Here is a 22500-nt window from a genome sequence, read left to right on the forward strand (position 1 = left end):
TGTTCTATAGTTCTCTGTTCTGTTCTGTTCTAGCTCTGTTCTGTTCTGCTCTGTTCTATAGTTCTCTGTTCTGTTCTGTTCTAGCTCTGTTCTGTTCTAGCTCATGTCTCAGCTCTGTTCTGTTCTGTTCTAGCTCTGCTCTAGCCCAGACCCGCTCCAGTCAGCTGCTGTGTACCTCAGGCTTTTTTGCATCAGGTTGTGTGCACACACAGGTCCTCCTGTTCCTCCTTGTGTTTTCATTGGCATCTGTCTGTCTGTCTGTCTGTCTGTCTGTCTGTCAGCAAGATTGTCTGTCTGTCTGTCTGTCTGTCTGTCTGTCTGTCTGTCTGTCTGTCTGTCTGTCTGTCTGTCTGTCTGTCTGTCTGTCTGTCTGTCTGTCTGTCTGTCTGTCTGTCTGTCTGTCTGTCTGTCAGCAGGATTGCACAAAACCGAGCCGGCCTTGTCATGAAACTTGGCGGAGAGGTGTACCATGGGCCAAGGAAGAACCCATTACATTTTGGAGCGACTCAACAGCAAGGGGCAGCTCCAGGATTTTTTTTTTCACTTTTCTTTTTGCTGGGCATTGGGTCCTGGCGGGGGTATGCGCTCTCCGAGGCCCCCTCTAGTTCCTGTTGTGTTTCTGCCCGTTGACCAACAACATGCACAAACATCCTTATAATTTCCACGCTTTATTAATGATCTCTAATGGCTGCTGTTCCTGTTTTTCCTCCCCTACAGCTTTAATCTCTGTATGGTTCAGTTTACACATTGGGGGATGATGTGGGCTCTGTTCCTCTGTTCTCAAATAAAACACACATCCTCTTATTTCAGTGTTATCAGATAAAACACACATAATTACTAAAATGATTAAAAGCTTCAATGCAAATTATGGCGAAATGCACATGAACGTCGAGTGATGAGGGAACGTTCAGAATTAGGCTACCCGATTGTATTTCACGAGCAGGAGCACTGTGTACATGAATACTTAGGGGAACAGCCTAGTTTACACCGCAGGAAACCTTTAATTATTAATAGGAGCAGAACGAGGCCGAAAGGATCATATTAACATAGAATGACCTTTGTTTCGACAGGACCGCCCACTTCCGCCTCACAGGTAAGTTACGTGACGTCACACGGGTGGTAACATGAGGAAGGAGTTAAACGCGGTCAGATTTTAATTAAGTTTTTATTGGGTTAAAACCAAAACCTGGCCCATTTCAGAATACGGCCGTGACTTTATTACGTTTTAGGCATGTGTGGCTTTGGTAAGTTGACTTTACCTGGACTGAATCCTCTGTATTGAAAATGTATTTTGCAGCGCAAGAAAAGACTGCGTTTTTTTTTCATCCAACAACTAACGTTAGTCAGCTACGGCCAGTTGTCTTGGCAATTCAGTTAGTTGTTTTTGGCTTTATAATTAATTAAAGAAGACATATTTCACTATGTCTATGTTGAATAGAAGGAAACGATATGAATAGGTGAAAATGATCCGAACAGTGACTATTTATCATTGTTTTCATAGCTGAAGATGTTGAATTAAATACTCAAATTATCTTCTCACCGTAGCTCATATCTTTGCCCTGCCTGTATTAAAATGAAACGTTGTGCTGTAGTTACGTGGTAATGAAAGGCCATACACTAAAACATGTACGCCTAACGGGGAATGTGTCTCTTTTTTTCTTTCTCTTTGAACAGATAAGGAGAAGGGGCCGGGCCGGCTCATGAAGAAGGGCATTACACTCATCCTGGTGGGCCACATCAACTTTATTTTGGGAGCCATCGTGCACGGCAGTATCCTGCGCCACGTCTCCAAACCCAACGATGAAATCACTACAGAGTACACGGCAGTCAACATCATATCCGTGACTTCAGGGCTGCTAGTGAGTTATCACATTTACACTGTTGCCCCCGGTGATGGGTTAGACTAGTGAGTTATCACACATCACATGTACACTGTTGCCCCCGGTGATGGGTTAGACACCTATCATGTTTTTGAATGTATAGCGAGGCTTTACTAGGACTAGATAGATAGATGGATACTTTATTAATACCGACCGGAAATTTAGGTCATCCATAGTAGTTTATACACTTACTCACAGACATACATACATAAATCACATACACATAGGGGGAACATGTTCACAGGGAGTGGGGTGTTGACTAAACAAAGCCTCTCTGCGTTCCAGAGCATCATCTCTGGAATCATTGCGATATTGGTGTCAAGAAATCTGCCCGTTTGGAAGCTGGTAAGTTGTCTTTGATCTAATAAAATAATCTCATATTTTATTACAATTTTTTTTTCTTGATTTAGTGGTTTTGTTGGTGTTCCTTCTCTCTCTCTGTTGTTGCCTGTACAATGCAATGAAGGGCAGGCTGAACAAAAAGTGACTTAATGTCAGTATGACCTACAGCAGTGACCCTACATATCAGTGTGTGACGTGTGTTGGACCAGTGTGTCAGAAGTGTCAGTGTATATTCATAGCATTGGCAGATACCGTTTACATCAGAATATCTGACCTAGCCCTGTATACAATTCAGGCAGTGTTTCTTAAAGGTACAGTGTGTAAAATTTCGGGGGACATATTAGCAGAAATGGAATATAGTATTCATATAGTTTTCATTAGTGTATGATCACCCGTAATTACAAATTGTGTTTTCGTTAGCTTAGCATGAGCCCTTCGTATCTACATAGGGAGCGGGTCCTCTTCCACGGAGTCCGCCATGTTGCACCGCCATGTTTCTACAGTAGCCCAGAATGGACAAACCACAACACTGACTGTAGAGCAGGCCTTTTGCGTTTTTATGGCAACTGACAGCCATCGTAGGTTATCCTACATACTTGACAGAGGGGTATTCAGATGGCCACCGTAGGTTATCCTACGTACTTGATGGAGGGGTATTCAGTTGGTTGCAATCTGCAACCTCGCTGCCAGATGCCACTGAATCCTACATACTTCACCTTTAATTTGTCTTTGTGTTTAGGTATGCCATACAGTTCTCCCTGTGGGAAGGAACCTTTTCTCAGGTGGAACAAGTCTGAATACAAAAGCTATATGCTTGTCGTTGCATGCAAATAAGTGGAACCTCTAATTTATCCACAGCATCCAGGGAGCTTTAGATGAGCATGAGATGCACAGTGTGTCGTCCAGCAGGGTGTGTGTGTGTGTGTGTGTGTGTGTGTGTGTGTGTGTGTGTGTGTGTGTGTGTGTGTGTGTGTGTGTAACGACATGATGATGCTGCTGCTGTCTTCCTCGACCTGCTTTGCAGCTGTTGTTTGGTGGGTGGGTGGGTGGTTGTGTTAAGACGGGTGGTTGACCCCTGACCCCTGCCGTCTCCTGCAGCACATTGGTCTGCTGGTGACCTCGATGCTGAACACGCTGCTGTCTGCGGCCTGCTGCGTGGGGCTGCTGCTGGCCATCAGTGTGACGGTGGCTGGACAGGGGCAGGGACTCCTGAAGGGCTGCAACACCAGCGACAGCAACGTGCCCATCAACGCCCGCGCACCCCTCTACGTGGACTGCCCCTTCGACACCACACGCATATATGTGAGTCTATGTGTCTCTCTTTCACACACACACTCACACACACACACACACACACACGTACCCCTCTACGTGGACTGCCCCTTCGACACCACACGCATCTATGTGAGTCTATGTGTCTCTCTCTCACACACACACACACACACGTACCCCTCTACGTGGACTGCCCCTTCGACACCACACGCATATATGTGAGTCTATGTGTCTCTCTTTCACACACACACTCACACACACACACGTACCCCTCTACGTGGACTGCCCCTTCGACACCACACGCATCTATGTGAGTCTGTGTGTCTCTCTCTCGAAAACACACACACACACACACACACACACACACACACACACACACGTTTCCCTCTACATGAACTGCCTCTTCAACACCACGCGCATCTATGTGAGTCTGTGTGTCTCTCTCTCTCACACACACACACACACACACACACGTTTCCCTTTTCAACACCACGCGCATCTATGTGAGTCTGTGTCTCTCTCTCTCTCACACACACACACACACACACGCATCCATCTCTGTGAGTCTGTGTGTGTCTCTCTCTCTCTCTCTCTCTCGCACACACACACACACATCTATGTGAGTCTGTCTCTCTCTCTCTCTCTCTCTCCCTCTCACACACACTCACACACACACACATACAGTATATATGACATATGTAAGTCTGTCTCTCTCACACACACACACACACACACACACACACACACACACACACACACTAACTACATGAGCCACATCTCGTCCCCACTCTGCACCACATACATCTTTACTGGGCTCCTGTTAGTAAGGATATGTATATATATAACACATATGATATGTATGTTTACTCCAATGGCTCAAAGGTGTTGGCACAAGCAGAGGTGATGACCTCAGTCCCAGTCTTAAACAAACACTATTGAGATGCACAGTGTGTCGTCAAGCTGGGTTTGGTACGACTGCCATGTGATGGATCACTCCAGTATGGCTGTTAGTACAAATTGATCGGTGTGTGTGTGTGTGTGTGCGTGTGTGTGTGTGTCTGTGTCTGTGTCTGTGTCTGTGTCTGTGTGTGTGTGTTTAGTTGGAAGAGTTTATCCATGTTGGTTTCATTCATAAGTTTATTGACATGAAGGAGACTTGTAGGCGGAAGTGTGTGTGTGTGCATGTGCGTGTGTGTGTGTGCGCTTGAGTATGTGAAGGGATGGAAGAGAGAGGAATATGAGGAGAGGCCAAAAGAGAATGAGAGAAGAGAGGGCGCGAGAGAGAATGAAGGAGAAAGAGAAGAGAAGAGAGGATACCAGAAGGTCAAAGCCAGATATTTCCCCTGTGTGTGCCCCTTGAGTGCGTGTGATGATCAGTGTGTTATGGGTTGATGGTTTGTGTTATTGCCCCACACGAGGTCATGAGCGCGTGTGATAATCATCCCCCCTCTCTCTCTCCTGTGTGCAGGACACCACGCTATCCCTGTGGTTCCCCTGTGTGTGCCCCTTGAGTGCGTGTGATAATCATCCCCCCTCTCTCTCTCCTGTGTGCAGGACACCACGCTATCCCTGTGGTTCCCCAGCCTGTTTCTGGCGGCCATGGAGACCTGCCTGTCTATCTGGTGCTTCAGCGTGGGACTCACCCTCCGAGGCATCGGGCCCTGCGCTCGCACCTACAGACTGCAGGTAAAACACCTGTACACAACACCTGTACACACACCTGTACTGTACACAACACCTGTACACAACACCTGTACACAACACCTGTACACAACACCTGTACACAACACCTGTACACAACACAACACACAACACAACACCTGTACACAACACAACACACAACACAACACCTGTACACACACCTGTACTGTACACAACACCTGTACACAACACCTGTACACAACACCTGAACACAACACCTGTACACAACACAACACCTGCACACAACACCTGTACACAACACACAACACCTGAACACAACACCTGTACACAACACCTGAACACAACACCTGCACACAACACACAACACCTGCACACAACACAACACCTGCACACAACACACAACACCTGTACACAACACCTGAACACAGCACCTGAACACAACACCTGCACACAACACCTGAACACAACACCTGTACACCTGTACACCTGTACACAACACCTGTACACAACACCTGTACAAAACACCTGTACACAACACCTGTACACAACACCTGAACACATCCTGCGCTCACACCTACAGACTGCAGGTAAAGCACGGCACCTTCAATGACGCTACCAACACCGCTAGCATTTAAATACCACTGCTATGAGCTCTCGCTAGCATTTAAATACCACTGCTATGAGCTCTCGCTAGCATTTAAATACCACTGCTATGAGCTCTCGCTAGCATTTATATACCACTGCTATGAGCTCTCGCTAGCATTTAAATACCACTGCTATGAGCTCTCGCTAGCATTTATATACCACTGCTATGGGCTCTCGCTAGCATTTAAATACCACTGCTATGGGCTCTCGCTAGCATTTATATACCACTGCTATGGGCTCTCGCTAGCATTTATACACCACTGCTATGGGCTCTCGCTAGCATTTCTACCACTTTCACTGCTGATCTATTTAAGGAAGGAACTATTTAATTCAGATATTTAAAGACCAAATTCAGATGAAAAGAAAGGTTAAATTATGCCAATAGATAAAGTAATAACATAAAAGTAATAACCCCTGCTGCATTATAACCTTCTGCATTATAACCCCTGCAGTGTGTAGCTGTGAGGCTCAGCTGGTGGCTCTTGTGCTTGTTGTCATCTCGGTACATGGCTTTAGGTTCTGTGAAGCATTAACAATGATGGGGAGAATAATCCCACTGTATAATCACAGGGCCTTTGGGTTTGTACTGGGCCTTTGGAATTGATTGTAAAGTACCTTTAACATAAAAGATACGTCAATACAGTGATGTACATACATCCACACAAATCTTTTTTCTCTCTCCCACACACACACACACACACACACACACACACTCACAGGCACACACACACACACACACTCACAGGCACACACACACACACACACACTCACAGGCACACACACACACACACTCACACTCACACACACACACACACACACACACAGACATACACAGACGCTCACAGACACACACCCCCTTCCCCTCTCTTTCTGATATATGTCAAATTGACTCCTCCACCTCCCACAGTTAGTTCATTAAACCCTTAATGGCTGGGTGGAATGGCGTCCTAATGTAATCTGCTCCTCCATGACAGCTCGGGGAGGAGGAGGAGGCGCTGGCGGCCAGGAGCAAACCAGGAGAGGCCTCCGCCCTGGCCTAGACAACCACTCGCTCCGCAGAATAGGGTGAGACTCTGGAGTGTGTTATTGGGAAAAAAACACAAGATTAGTGTTGACATTGCTTAATTAGACTTGATAGGTGTGTGTGTGTGTGTGTGTGTGTGTGTGTGTGTGTGTGTGTGTGTGTGTGTGTGTGTGTGTGTGTGTGTGTGTGTGATTTAGTGAGATGAGTGATGATGAGCTTGTTTGAGTGAGTGTTAGTTAGTGAGTGTTAATGTTGTGTTGCATTGTGCTTATTATGTCTTCATAGTTTAAATGTAATGACAACCAGGTCACATTTCAAAACCTTGATGGAAAAGTTCAACAGGTAGCTTACTATGAACAAGCGTTTTATTGCCTATTACAGGACAGTCAACACTGATAAACATACATTTTTTCATGTTCCAAATTCAGGATGCACAATGATTAGTTGATTAGCTGATTCTGTAGTTCTAGACGCCTAAAGAGACAGAGACCAGATGAAATAGCCAGAAAATATCTGTGTGTGCAGACCTTGAATTTATAGTACATATATATTTTGAATCTTGTATGCCTGTAACTCATTTTATAGTACATGTATTTTAAAATCTTGTAGTCTTGTAACTCATTTTCTTCTGTTTTTCACATCAGTACTTCACCGAGTGGGATGATGGAACAACAAATCCTGACTACTTAAGAACTTCCTGGATAACCACTTTTGTAACCGTGTGAAGGATTTTTAATCTTTTGGCTAAGACAGGTGATCTGCGTTCTCACTGTCTCAAGTCCCAAAGTGCCATGGTGTGTCCACCAGATTTCAAACATTTTATGAAATATTTTATTTGCTAAGAAAAGTTTTTATAATAAGTTTTGTATTAAGATGCTCATGTGGGGTGAAATATCTCCTGTAAAACATATTTTACCAGGGAGTAAAGTATTATCGCGACATAAAGCTACCTAAACTCACTGCTGACCTGAAAACACTCCGCCGGTCATATCTCCCTCAAGTTTGACCGACCGTACCCTAGAGCAGCAGCATTGCATGCTGGGATCCTGAGTGCGTTAAAAATCAACCCTGTGCCGTGTCCATTCTAGCCAGACTGCTTGTCAGTGGTGAAGGGGAGAGATGTTAGAGGCGATGGGGCGTCGCGGGCCGGCTTTGGGGGTTAATCAGATGGAGGGTTTTAGCCAAGCTCTTCCAATCTAGTCCACCATGATAATCTGCCTGCTGAACGGCCAAAGTAAATATTGACATAAGGATGCGGGTGCCACTGTCAAAACAAAGGGATTTCTCCTGACCAGGGCAGTTAAAGCCCCTCCATCTGCCTGTGGTGGGCTCAACCCCAGAGCCCTTTGGGTGCCCTTTACAAAGACCTGAAGGATATTAACATGATTATTTCAAATGTGTGTTTTATGAAGACCATGCATTAAATTTGACAGTTTTTGGTATGGTGATTTTATATTTTAATATCTGAAAAAATGTCATGTAAATATTGTATTCTTGTATCTGATTTTACTTCAGTCTGCTTAAAAGTGGCTGAAATGTGCACACATTTTAAAATAAAGAATACACTGAGTGTTGCGCTGATGTTTTTTTTGCAAATAGATAAATAGACACATAATTCCTAGATCGATTCCTAGATATTTATAAAATATATGAACTATAGTTTACCTTTTTAAAGGAATACTTAATCTACTGTATGGTGAGAACACTTCAGAAATGAATTGGTGGTGGCATGTTGATGTTTTTGTGTTGGTAACTTACCTTGTGTTGGTAACCTATCTTGCACATATTCCAATGCATGGCACAGGCTACTGCCTTTGGAAAGGCTACACTCAGACTTCCTGGTGTTATCACAGTCAACCACACATCATGTGAATTATTTTGACTGTCTCTGGTCTTGCCTGTGATCAAGACTGCCATAACTCACCGCAGACTCTACCGTTACCAGACCATAACTATGCCAAGCATGCCGCTGCTGATGTAAAGACTCGCCTGGTGTGTAATAAGACGAGTTCAGCGTGCTGTCTGTCTGGTCCGTTCCACTCTGGTTCCGGCCCCATTCTCTCCACAGGCATTGTCACGGTGACCTGATTCACTTCATTAGTCCTGTTCCATTGTCTCCCCATCCTTCGAGTCTGGATTTATAATGGCTTCTAATCTCTGCTTCTGTTTTATGAATTCTATACGTCTGTCTGTGTTTATGTCACTGTATGGACATTTGGGCACTGTATTTCTCATATATTGTATTGGTGGCCACCTGCAAAACATACAGTTATTCTCATTCCTTGTCTGAAGTGTGGAGCATCCTTCACATGTTCGTGAAATCCTTTCATATGATTGGCCTCTGTCTGTTTGGATAGAACCTACCCCATGTCTAGGAATACACTACTAAGGATTATACTGTACATGTTCAGTTATAAAGGTTGAGTGGAACTAAAGATGTACTGAAATGGCATTTTCAGAGGAAGTGCCAGTTGAATCTTTTATAGTAATAGTTCTTTTATTTTTAACAACACAAGCAAATACGACCAAGTTTGTACAACAATTCTAAATAAATGCGTTTTTCTGAAGTGCGTTGCCATTTGGCATTGAATCGGACTTTTATATTTGTGTTTACTTTTAACATACGGGTTTAACCAATAAGCCAAAACTGTGCTTATGTTATCTTCGACTTCCAGGAAAACCAGGCCGTCCAAATCCCCTGGCAGGTACACGTTCATTTTATTTTAGATATTGAATGTAACACACAAATTGCGGTGCGCATCCTACCCTACCGCGGACATGCGCCGTGGGCTGAAGGTGGGGCGTATCAGGACGGGAGGGGGTTTCGGTTGGAATATGCAAAGCGACTGCCTGTCCGCTCGGCTGTTCATGTGCGCCTCTCCCTGGGTCGGGTGTGTGTTTGGCTTTCCCGTCTGTGCTTCAAGCAACGTGCGGAGCTGGTTTAATGCCTTTTATGCATTGAGAAGGCATGCGGTGGACGGCGGATCTGCACTATGTGAACATAACCGCTCAGGAGAAACAAACGGGACCTGCAGAAGAGAGCCAGACAGGAAGACTCGGCGTATTGTCAGAGCAACAGCGGCAAACACAAGCACAGCAAGGCACGTCTGCAATCACACCGGCTAGTAAAAGGTGAAGTTTCCTTCTCTATATATTTCAAAGATAGTTTAAGCTACTGTATGGTGTGCATTTGATATTGGCCTACACATACTTCCTCAAATTAAAAATATAAAATTTGGTTTTATGAAGTCAATTAAGTTTGTTGCCTTAAGGCACTCGTTGGGTCAACGTCGTGAAGTCGCTGGTGTCACTCGTGGAAATTGAGATATTGCTAGTTTCAGCAACGCTACATCAGCAAGGTTCATGGCAACATACTAATAGGCAGTTTATTTTTGGTAAAGCTAAAATTAATCCCTAAAGTGATTATAATACAAATGTCTATTTTCAATTTTTACAAGTGAAATAGTAGCATGATGTTAAAATCTCCTCTATCTTTGTTAATGCGGCGTAATCTCCGTTGTATGCTAAGTAATGTTCCACAGCCACGGCGTCTCCGAGGAAGCGAGTACATGGGTTACATTTCAGTCAATTTGCTGCGAGTGTGTTGTGCTGCAGGAGCGCTGTGAGACATTCCGGGTGCACGTTAGATGGTCCATCAAGCTCACACAAACGTGTGGCGAGGGGGATGGGTTTGCTCTACGTGGGGTTATTTGATTGAAAACTCCTTAAATGTATTAGACAAAAGAGCACCTTTTAAAAAGCTGAAATGGTGAGAAGGGCGTGTTCGTCTCAATGCCGATGTCGGAGAGAAGGTAGTAGCCTATCCGCGGCGATTTTATTTTATGCGGTGTGACAACCTGAGCTGTCATGCGTAACAGTGGCAAATAGCGAATGGAAAACAAAGTGAAAACCTTCGGATTATTATCGCTTCACGTAGGTTTGATATTCGCTGTAATATGTCCCGAGAAGATATAAGCAGGTAGGCGTAGTGATTGCTCATTAAAACTACTCAGACATCTCTCTGTCACGTCTTGCTTGCCTATTTTCTTTTGCGGTTCTATTTACCCAGGTGCTTTAAAATGCTGAACTCACGAACTGCGAAAGAAGTTAAGGATACATGCATACAGGGCTTCGAATATCCAACAGTCTTAACAACCTCTTACCGGTGTAGAACAGATCCACAATACATTAACGCGCATTTATTATGAAACACCAAGTAGCTATGGATGATGTGTGTGTGTGTGTGTGTGTGTGTGCTACTTCTCCGTAAACTCAAGCAGTAGGGCAAGGTGCTAAGAACACCAAGGTCATAGGCTACATCCCCATGGTGACGGAACGTCCACTCTACCTGTGCTGAGCTGTGCTGTGCTGTGGCGTAGCTTCGGATAAAAGGACATAAAGTCCATAGCACTCTACTATGCTGTGCTAAACTTGGTGCTATGCAAACACATTTGAATGGCAGGGTAAGTGATTTGACTAATGTTTTAATCCGGTATATTCCCAGGATTGGATGAATGCACCTGTGCTGCAGCCACACTTGTCAGACCGGTTACCGTGTGAGAGGACTCGAGCGGGCCTGACGGAGGAGGTGTTGCGTGAAGGTGACGAGAGGCCGTTGGGTGGTGTGGGCAGCTGATCAAAGCCCTGTAAGTGGGCACTGACCCAGAAGAGACGAGGTTGCCAGCCAGGAACAGAGGGAGAGCGAGACAGCCAGCTTTCCGTCCCGTCGGGGCCCCAAGGCGGCTCCCTGAAGACCCCATGAGTTGGCGGGAGTGTCCCCAGAGGGGGCCGGAGGCCTCGCGTCCCACCCCAGAGCATCTGAGCTCCCTGCCCCGCGGGCGCGGTGGCGCTGGGTGTCGAGAGGATTAACCCCCACACCCCTCCCTGTCACCACCACCCCCCCCCCCCTCCTCCCTCCGCTCCGGCAGCAGCCCCCCCCCCCCCTCCCTGCGCTCGTTACTCGGCTGTGATCCAGAGATGCCGTCCTGGCGAGCGTTGCCCTACAGCCCCGCATGGGGACGTGGCACCAGCCGGGATGGGGTGCCCTTGCCCGCGTTGACGCTGCCACGTCTGCTCTGGGCGTTGGCGCTCGTCCTCCTGCTGTTCGGCGCCGGCTGCGGCGCCATCCACATGGACTCTGCCCAGAGCCACAGCGCCTTCACCTGCGAGCCCATCGGCCTGCGCATGTGCCAGGGCCTGGCCTACAACACCACCTTCATGCCCAACCTGCTCAACCACTACGACCAGCAGACCGCAGCCCTCGCCATGGAGGTACGCGGAGATGTCTCTCTCTCTCTCTTCACCGGGTGTCTGTGCCCGCTCTTCACTGTATTTCTGTGCCCGTCTCTTCACCCTGTTTCTGTGCTCGTCTCTTCACCCTGTGTCTCTCTCTCTCTTCACCGTGTTTCTCTCTCTCTCTTCACCCTGTTTCTGTGCCCGTCTCTAAACCATGTATCTGTGCCCGTCTCTGGTAGCGGGAGACGTATATGAGTGTGTGGAAGTAACAGTAGCAGTGGTATGTTCACTATCTTCCAAATCTGCCACAGCCACAAAGTGTGGGACCATACACAGACGTGCTTATGTGCTCTTTCGTCTGCTCTGGTGTGTGTGTGTGTGTGTGTGTGTGTGTGTGTGTGTGTGTGTGTGTGTGTGTGTGTGTGTGTGTGGGGTTTTTGACAAACAAGGATGGATGGATGCCCATAGACCAGCTGTGTCTGGCCCTGGTGTGAAATCAGTTGATGGCCGGATCCGTTTCAAGACTCTGGCTGGTTCCGGTCCTGGTGGGTTCTGGCTGGTTCTGGTCCTGGCGGGTTCTGGTCCTGGCGGGTTCTGGTGGCGGTTCCCTGCTGGGTGTGTCCCCACAGGGCTGCTGCATGGCGTCCACTCAGCAGTCCCTCCAGGACCTTGTCAGAGTTTCTTGTGAGGATTGCCACCAGAAGTGGAAGTGACTGAATTTGATGCGGGAAATCTTAAAAAATGGCGGTGATTTTTGAGGGGGTGGGGGGTTTCAGTTTGCTGTGGGATTGTGATTCCACCAGGATCTTGCGAGGGTTTCTTGTGAATTTTGCGGCCAAAAGTAACTGAATCGGCTGTGGAAATAAAAAAAAAACTGCAGTGAAAGTTGCCATTTTTCTTGCCTCTTCAATTGCAGAGCAGTTTGGTGTATAGGCTCAATAGGGCCGGCCTGCGCCATCCGCCCCTATGGCCGTATCAGGGCCACATCAGGGCCAGACCTGGGCCACATCAGGGTGAGAGAAGCGCTGTAGATGGCCAGGTCTTGATCCATCAGTGGTCAGAACAGTTTGAAATCTACACCCTGTTTCATGTCGTAATGAATGTTCTAACACATGTTGTAACCTGTTTAACACAGTACAACCCACATCCCATCTGAGTCCTGATGGACCTGGGCCATACCTGGGCCACATTCAGGCCACATCCGGGCCGGATCAGGGCCACATCAGGGCCGTATCAGGGCCACATCAGGGCCACATCAGGGCCGTATCAGGACCGGGCTTGTCCCAGATTGAGCTGCCATCTGAGTCAGGCGTATGTCGCTTCTCTAACCATCCTCTCTCAAATACCCAGATTGACCTTGACACGAGCACAACTGTGATGGCTCGTCGTGTGTGTGTGTGTGTGTGTGTGTGCGTGCGTGCGTGTGCCTGCTGGTCAGATATTGACTGACATCTGTGTGTATCAGTGCGCTTGTCCTACATCATTTTCCTGTCCGCATACGACCCACACACTGATCCCTGCGTGCTCTCTCTGACCTATGGACTGGAGAGGAGGGGGGGGATAACACACTCTCACACGTGCAGCTGCCGCCACTGGAGCCTCTTCGTGGGTTTTGTAGACGACAGCATGAAGATATCTCTCTTAGCTTCTTCACGCTTTTGTGAGTTTCTCATGAATCATTTCAATAATTGGTGTGTCTTCATGATGATTCTGATCAAAGCTGCATGAAGACGTCGTGGTTTATGTATCTTCACATTTAAGACGTCTTGTTTTATGTATCTTCCTCATTAAGACGTCTTGTTTTATGTATCTTCTTATTAAGACGTCTCGTTTTATGCATCGTCTCCATTCACGAAGGCAAAAACGAGAGAGAGTATGTCGGTAATTGTGGCCATGGGAATTGTTGAGTTGAAGATGTTACCGTGGACTGTTTTAGGCGTAATTAAAGTTAAATCCCGTGAGACACACAACGATAATCCGTTTAATGAGCATATGTGGAAGATCTGGCCTACAGGACTTGCTGAAAATACGAGAAGGTGCCAAAATAAATCACAAAGCAGAAAAAAGACGTTAAAAAAAGACTAATCGCTGAACTCCACAGAGATCACAGTAACTCAGTGATATGTGAACTACTCTCTGAGAGAGAGACCCCACTTTAAACGGCACAAATCTGCCTGGCAGTGTGGGACCCAGCCTGTCCCTGTTTAATCAGCACTTGCAGCCAGAGTCTGGCTGGAGATGACACTCACTGGAGTGTTTATGTAGTGTATGATGTGAAAGGAACACTACCACACTCTCCCCCTGGGATCATTTAACCGAATAGAGACATTTGCCATGGTGATGTTTGTGCAAAACAGAATAATTAATGCTTCAGGGAATTGTTTGAGCCATTGCTGGTGTGTGTGTGTGTGTGTGTGTGTGTGTGTGTGTGTGTGTGTGTGTGTGTTTACTACATAGCCATGTAAAATCCTACCAGTATCAGACAAACACATATAGGGGCCAACTCTAGACTGGCTTTGGCTCTGATGTGGCCCAGAGCTGGATGGCATTTCCTGGAAAGGCGTTGTTAAGGCAACCACCACCGTAACCATGGAGAGAGAGAGAGTGTTCAAAATGATCCAGGACAAATGTTCAATCTGTCCGTAGTATGTAGCGATTGTTGTTGTTGTTGTTGTTCAATGGCAATGATTTGGGTAAACACAGAGATCTGCACCCACAGACACTGCAGCCAGTCATGCTACCACCGGCTCTCTCTGGCCCAGATGTGGCGTGGATCCGGCTGAGCTCCGCCACAGAGACCCTGCAGGCGGCAGCTCTCTGTACGCTAGCGGCGCTGCGCTAGCTGACGGGTGTGTGAGAGGCCTGGCAGTGATGGAGATCTGCTAAAAGCCCATTTCCTCGTGTGGCAGGCGGGCGAGCGAGCGCTAACGGTGCCAGCTGGTTATTCACTGCTGCTAACTGGCTCTTAATCTGCACGGTTTGGCCCACAATGGGGGGATTGATCAGGGCCTGAGAGGGTGGGGGGGGGGGGGGGGAGGAGAGAGAGTTCCCTCCCTCCCTCTCTCTCCCTCGCTCCCTCTCTCTCTGCTGCAGCCAATTAAGCCTCAGTGGAGGGCGACAGTACCCGACCCACGCTCTCTCTCTGTGTGTGTGTGTGTGTGTGTGTGTGTGTGTCCACCCCTCCCTTTCCCGGTGGATGTGTGTTACATTACTCCAGGGATGTGTGTTTGTCTGTCCCAGTGTCAGGTCTCTCTGGGATGGAACAACATCCTAGGTCACGTGAGCTGTGTTTCAGGGGGCCGGGGCGGGTGTGTGTGTGTGACAGAGGTGGCAAGCCCCACCCCCCAATCTCTTCTGTTCCATCTGTGGTGTGTGTGTGTGCTTGTGTGCGTGTGTGTGTCCACCCCTCCCTTTCCCGGTGGATGTGTGTTACATTACTCCAGGGACGTGTGTGTGTGTGTGTGTGTGTGTGTGTGTGTGTGTGTGTGTGTGTATGAGAAACCAGAGATGGAGACGGGGACCAGCTCGTCTTGTGTCGCCCCTCCCCCCACCCTGCTCTCACAGCGAAGTGATGGAAGCAAGCGTGACGTGTGTGTGTGTGTGTGTGTGTGTGTGTTTGGGGGGGGGGGGGGGGGGGGTGGTTAGCACCATGCTTTTTGCATCCTTACAGAAAAGGGAAGAACAGGTTCACTGCACCGGTCACAGTGCGTGTTTGTCTGACATCCATACACACACACATCTCAGGCTGGCTGGGAAGAACAGGTTCACTCACTCACACACACACACACACACACACACACACACACACATACATACATCTCAGGCTGGCTGGGAAGAACAGTGTGTCTATTCTGAAGAGGAAACAGAGGGAAGCTTATCATGGTAATATCTGCAGCTGCAAGGGGCCAGTTATGTTAAGGCATCATGGAGAGAGAGTGTGTGTTAAGGCATCATAGAGAGATTGTGTGTGTGTGTTAAGGCATCATGGAGAGAGTGTGTGAACTAGTTATGTTAAGGCATCATGGAGAGAGTGTGTGTGTGTGTGTGTGTTAAGACATCATTGAGAGAGTGTGTGAACTAGTTATGTTAAGGCGTCATGGAGAGAGTGTGTGTGTGTGTGTGTGTTAAGACATCATGGAGAGCGTGTGTGTTAAGGCATCATGGAGAGAGTGTGTGAACTAGTTATGTTAAGGCATCATGGAGAGAGTGTGTGAACTAGTTATGTTAAGGCATCTTGGAGAGAGTGTGTAAAGTATTTCTAAGCTTCATTGGTATTTTAATGGGGTTTGTGTTTGGCTGTGTGGAGAAGAATGTTGTCTTTCTGCTCTGCCATCAGGCACCGGTGTTTGCCTTGCAGAAGGAGCGGAGGTGGCGTCTGTGGTGTGTGTTGTAGAGGTGTGTGAGAAAGCAGAGCTGGTGTGTGTTGTAAAGGTGTGTGAGAACGCAGAGCTGGTGTCTCTGGTGTGTGTTGTAGAGGTGTGTGAACGCAGAGCTGGTGTGTGTTGTAAAGGTGTGTGAGAACGCAGAGCTGGTGTCTCTGGTGTGTGTTGTAGAGGTGTGTGAACGCAGAGCTGGTGTGTGTTGTAGAGGTGTGTGAGAACGCAGAGCTGGTGTCTCTGGTGTGTGTTGTAGAGGTGTGTGAACGCAGAGCTGGCGTCTCTGGTGTGTGTTGTAGAGGTGTGTGTGAACGCAGAGCTGGCGTGTGTTGTAGAGGTGTGTGTGAACGCAGAGCTGGCGTCTCTGGTGTGTGTTGTAAAGGTGTGTGAGAACGCAGAGCTGGTGTCTCTGGTGTGTGTTGTAGAGGTGTGTGAACGCAGAGCTGGCGTCTCTGGTGTGTGTTGTAAAGGTGTGTGAGAACGCAGAGCTGGTGTCTCTGGTGTGTGTTGTAGAGGTGTGTGAACGCAGAGCTGGTGTGTGTTGTAAAGGTGTGTGTGAACGCAGAGCTGGTGTCTCTGGTGTGTGTTGTAGAGGTGTGTGAGAACGCAGAGCTGGTGTGTGTTGTAAAGGTGTGTGAGAACGCAGAGCTGGTGTGTGTTGTAAAGGTGTGTGAACGCAGAGCTGGTGTGTGTTGTAGAGGTGTGTGTGAACGCAGAGCTGGTGTGTGTTGTGGAGGTGTGTGAGAACGTAGAGCTGGTGTCTCTGGTGTGTGTTGTAGAGGTGTGTGAGAACGTAGAGCTGGTGTCTCTGGTGTGTGTTGTAGAGGTGTGTGAGAACGCAGAGCTGGTGTCTCTGGTGTGTGTTGTCGAGGTGTGAGAACGCAGAGCTGGTGTCTCTGGTGTGTGTTGTAGAGGTGTGTGAACGCAGAGCTGGTGTGTTGTAGAGGTGTGTGAGAAAGCAGAGCTGGTGTGTGTTGTAGAGGTGTGTGAGAACGCAGAGCTGGTGTCTCTGGTGTGTGTTGTAGAGGTGTGTGAACGCAGAGCTGGTGTGTGTTGTAGAGGTGTGTGAGAACGTAGAGCTGGTGTCTCTGGTGTGTGTTGTAGAGGTGTGTGAACGCAGAGCTGGTGTGTGTTGTAGAGGTGTGTGAGAACGCAGAGCTGGGGGGACCGGGCGGCGGTGAGTGGTGCGTAACAGAAGTCAAGGTCGTTGTGTGGCTCTGAGATTTGCGTGGAGCTGAAGTGTGTGTGTGAGCCAGAGATTAGTGTTTTCCCCGATGAAGGAATAAAAAAATGTAAATATAGGTTATCCGTGTCTTATGGTCTTAGGCTGATCCGCACTCATGACCTGCAGCCTTCTCCAGAAGAAAGAGGCTCTCACACACACACACACACACACACAAAGCCCCTAACCCAGAGAGCCCTCTGCTCCCGCCAATCCGCCCGCTCCACATAATTGCAAACATGGTAAACAAAAGGAGAGTTTGCTGAGTGTGGAGAAGGGAAATATCAGCACTTAGGAAACGCCTCGGCTTAACCAGCCGCTCATTTGCCCCCCCCTCCCCCCTCTCACTTTCTTTCTTTCTTTCTCTCTTTCTTTCTTTCTTTCTTTCTCTCTGGTTTTGTTTGCGGCAGCAGCAGCAGCAGCACGGGCCGGACATTCATTTCTTCTTATCCAGAACTAAACCTGCTTAAGCCCGGCGTTGCCACAGAATCTTCATTCTCAGCAGCCTGGGTTCCCCTCTGGGTCGTCCGGCGCCAGAGCTGCTGGGGTGACCCGTGTGTAACCTCGGCAGAGACGGATCTGGAGGCAGTGTGTGCGCTGCCTGTGCTGCAGTGGGTTGTGTTGGGTTGGGTGGATGCAGTGGGTTGGGTTGTGTCGATGCAGTGGGTTGGATTGTGAGGCCCCAGGGTGGCGAGAGAGAGAGAGAGAAGCACAGATGAAGGCTGAAGGCTGATGGACTGCCAGGGTGACAGCATTAGTCTGGGGCTGCAGACGAACCTTTGGTAACCTCAGAGTGTGGCAGACAGCAGTTTATACACACACACACACACACACACAGACACAGACACGAAAGATATGATGGGCTGATTATGAAAATGACAGAAGTGATGAACACGACTGGTGAACACTGAATTTGTGGTAGTTTTATTAGAGGGACCTGTCTGTGTGTGTGTGTGTGTGTGTGTGTGTGTGTGTGTGGAGAACAGCTCTGTGTGAGATGGTCTATGCAAACCCTTCCTCTCCCCTCTACCGTTCCTAGATTTTTCTCCTCCTGCCTCTCTCTCCCTCTGTCTCCCTCCCTCCAGTCTCTCTGCCTCACCCTCTCTAACCGGGCACAGTAGTAGCCATGGCAACGGTCCTTAATTGTGTCGCCTCAAAAGGACATGCATTACTGCTCGTGTGTGTGTGTGTGTGTGTGTGTGTGTGTGTGTGTGTGTGTGTGTGTGTGTGTGTGTGTGTGTGTGTGTGTGTGTGTGTGTGTGAGTAGGAGAGTTGTTCTCAGAGACCCCTGACCCTAGAGGATGAAGTCTCATCAAAAAGGGAAAAGGAAAAACTACTCCCTCGGTCGTGAAGTAAGTCTAGTGTGTGTGTGTGTGTGTGTGTGTGTGTGAGTGTGAGTGAAGTAAGAAAGGGAAAAAAACAACTCCCTGGATGAGGTTGGTCTGTATTCCGCATCAGTGGTTGTCATGGCAGCACGGACTGGAAGCAGAGTGGTGACTGGGGAGAGAGAGAGAGAGAGAGGAGGGAGCAGATGACAAGGATAGAGAGAGAGAGAGAGAGAGAGAGAGAGACACACAGACACAGACACAGACACACAGACACAGACACACAGACACAGACACACAGACACACAGACAGACAGACAGACAGACAGACAGACAGACAGACAGACAGACAGACAGACAGACAGACAGACAGACAGACAGACAGACAGACAGACAGAGAGAGAGAGAGAGAGAGAGAGAGAGAGAGAGAGAGAGGAGAGAGAGAGAGAGAGAGAGAGAGAGAGAGAGAGAGAGAGAGAGAGAGAGAGAGAGAGAGAGAGAGAGAGAGAGAGAGAGAGAGAGAGAGAGAGAGAGAGGAGCAGATGATGACGAGGAGAGAGGGATGGGAGTCAAGGACGGGTGAATGACCGAGAGATGGGGGGGGGGGGGGGGACTTACAGAGACAGGAAGAAAGAGGGAGAGAATTAGAGAGCATAAGTGTGTGTGTGTGTGTGGGAGAGAGACTGGGGAAAGTGGTACATTCTTGTTCTCTGCCTTTTTTGAAGACTGAAAAAAGGCGAAGATTAAGGAAATAACTCCACGTTTGTCCAAACACACACACACACACACACACACACACACACACACACACACACACACACACACACATCTTTCCCCCAATGTGTGAGTTTTGCTGGTGGGTCGCCCGCAGCCAATTGGTTTGTGCAGTCTGGAGTTTATCTTGGTCCCCCCCACCCGGCTAGTGTGAGAGAGATGGATAGAGAGGGAGAGAGAAGGAGATGGATAGAGATGGAGGGAGAGATCGAGGGAGAAGGAGACAGACAGACAGACAGAGAGGGAGGGAGAGAGAAGGAGACAGACAGACAGACAGACAGACAGACAGACAGACAGACAGAGAGGGATAAGGAGATAGACAGAGAGAGCGAGAGGCGTTTGATCCAGAATGACCTGACCGTGTTTGACAGTGTGTGGGGTAAAGGCAGCAGCAGACGGTTATATAAGAGCGGGGGCAGAGGCAGGAGCAGGGCACCCCTGGAAGACGGTGGTGTGGCACGGGGCTATTTATAGCCTGACCTGCATTCGAGGCCTCAGACAACACAAGTCTGGCATTCTAGGTATGAAGAAGAGCCCTCGCCCTCACCCTCGCCCTCGTCTGCACCCTCACCCTCGTCTGCACCCTCACCCTCGCCCTCACCCTCACCCTCGCCCTCGTCTGCACCCTCACCCTCGCCCTCGTCTGCACCCTCACCCTCGTCTGCACCCTCACCCTCGCCCTCGCCCTCGTCTGCACCCTCACCCTCACCCTCGCCCTCGCCCTCGTCTGCACCCTCACCCTCGCCCTCACCCTCACCCTCGCCCTCGTCTGCACCCTCACCCTCGCCCTCGTCTGCACCCTCACCCTCACCCTCGTCTGCACCCTCACCCTCGCCCTCGCCCTCGTCTGCACCCTCACCCTCACCCTCGTCTGCACCCTCACCCTCGCCCTCGTCTGCACCCTCACCCTCGCCCTCGTCTGCACCCTCACCCTCACCCTCGTCTGCACCCTCACCCTCACCCTCGTCTTCACCCTCGCCCTCGCCCTCGTCTGCACCCTCACCCTCACCCTCGTCTGCACCCTCACCCTCACCCTCGTCTGCACCCTCACCCTCACCCTCACCCTCACCCTCGTCTGCACCCTCACCCTCACCCTCGTCTGCACCCTCACCCTCGCCCTCGTCTGCACCCTCACCCTCGCCCTCGTCTTCACCCTCACCCTCGCCCTCGTCTGCACCCTGTCCTTCGCACTGCCCTTGAGATGGATGTCTGTTGCCATGGGTACCGTTTAATATTAGTTAGATAAGGCTGCAGAGACTCCCAGTGTACGAAACGCACCGTCTCTTTACGAGTCGAGAGTGTGGCTTACACTATTGTATGTCATATGTAATATTCAGAGTAGAGGGTGTGTCTTAGTCGACCTCAGGGCATATGTCATATTCCGAGTAGAAGGTGTGTCTTAAGCCCAATTTATAGGCCTCCGTTTACGCAGACACGGAGAAACGGAGAGCAAACCCTCTCCGAGCACCTCAACGTGGCCTGACGTGCACCTCCCAAATTTTGTAACTATTCGTCTCCGTCAATCCGTCAATACATCGCTGTGTACATTGTGGGTAGTAGCATGCTGACATTAGATAGCTCTAGACATATTTTTCAGTTACAATAACAGGTTTTGTACATTGCACAGTGTCTAACAAAGTCAAACAAACAACTTTTATGTACAAATACGACCATCTACGAAGTTTGGTCTGCCATTACAACCGTTGGAGAACCATAAATGTTCACGAGTCCGTCCGTCCAATAACACAGTCGTAGAAGTATATTTTGGCCTTTAGTCGACCTCATGTTGTATGTGATATTCAGAGTCGAGGGTGTGTCTTAGTTGACCTCATGTTGTATGTGATATTCAGAGTCGAGGGTGTGTCTTAGTCGACCTCATGTCGTATGTGATATTCAGAGTGGAGGGTGTGTCTTAGTCGACCTCATCTTGTATGTGATATTCAGAGTGGAGGGTGTGTCTTAGTCGACCTCATGTTGTATGTGATATTCAGAGTGCAGGGTGAGTCTTAGTTGACCTCATGTTGTATGATATTCAGAGTGGAGGGTGTGTCTTAGTCGACCTCATCTTGTATGTGATATTCAGAGTGGAGGGTGTGTCTTAGTCGACCTCATGTCGTATGTGATATTCAGAGTGGAGGGTGTGTTTTAGTTGACCTCATGTCGTATGTGATATTCAGAGTGCAGGGTGAGTCTTAGTTGACCTCATGTTGTATGTGATATTCAGAGTGGAGGGTGTGTTTTAGTCTACCTCATGTGTGTTATGGAGATTACAGGTGATTCAAATGCAGGTTGTAAATACTGCTCTTTCAACTCTCTTCATATGCAGTATGGAGTATTCAGTGTTGTGGAGAGTTCATGTAGCTTCCTACTGATTGAGATGCGCTGGCTGGGGTGTGTGTGTGTATGTCTGGCTGGGGTGTAAGGTGTGTGTGTGTGTGTGTGTGTGTGTGTGTGTGTGTGTGTGTGTGTGTGTGTGTGTGTGTGTGTGTGTGTGTGTGTGTGTGTGTGTGTGTGTGTGTGTGTGTGTGTGTGTGTGTGTGTGTGTGTGTGTGTGTGTGTGTGTGTGTGTGTGGCTGGCTGGCTGGCTGGGGTGTAAGGCGTCCCCTTTAGAGTGCTGCTCTCTCTCTGGCTGGGGTGTAAGGCGTGTGTGTGCGTGTGTGTGTCTTTTTAGAGTGCTGCTCTCTCTCTGGCTGGGGTGTAAGGCGTGTGTGTGTGTGTGTCTGTGTGTCTGTGTGTGTGTGTG

General features: G+C 48.6%; 2 protein-coding genes across 3 annotated transcripts in view; both read left to right on the forward strand.

The window, feature by feature from the left end:
* The first annotated feature begins 1098 nt into the window (after positions 1-1098).
* LOC105911210 (keratinocyte-associated protein 3) lies at positions 1099-8293 on the forward strand. The gene is made up of 7 exons (XM_031579710.1): positions 1099-1244; positions 1675-1859; positions 2166-2225; positions 3321-3524; positions 5049-5180; positions 6776-6866; positions 7470-8293. Exons 1-6 carry the CDS (start codon positions 1232-1234, stop codon positions 6839-6841), a joined length of 660 nt encoding a protein of 219 aa, XP_031435570.1. The 5' UTR covers positions 1099-1231; the 3' UTR covers positions 6842-6866; positions 7470-8293.
* Positions 8294-9616: 1323 nt separating this feature from the next.
* The window catches only part of fzd3b (frizzled class receptor 3b), a 34792-nt gene continuing 21908 nt past the window's right edge, over positions 9617-22500 (forward strand). For both annotated transcript variants that reach the window (XM_012839981.3, XM_031579707.2), the window contains exons 1-2: positions 9617-9957; positions 11330-12096. In XM_012839981.3, coding sequence (XP_012695435.2) covers positions 11803-12096 — 294 coding nt within the window. In that variant the 5' untranslated portion in view covers positions 9617-9957; positions 11330-11802. The remainder of the gene's footprint in view (positions 9958-11329; positions 12097-22500) is intronic.

This window comes from Clupea harengus, chromosome 14 (assembly GCF_900700415.2).
Source record: "Clupea harengus chromosome 14, Ch_v2.0.2, whole genome shotgun sequence".
Taxonomy (NCBI): domain Eukaryota; kingdom Metazoa; phylum Chordata; class Actinopteri; order Clupeiformes; family Clupeidae; genus Clupea; species Clupea harengus.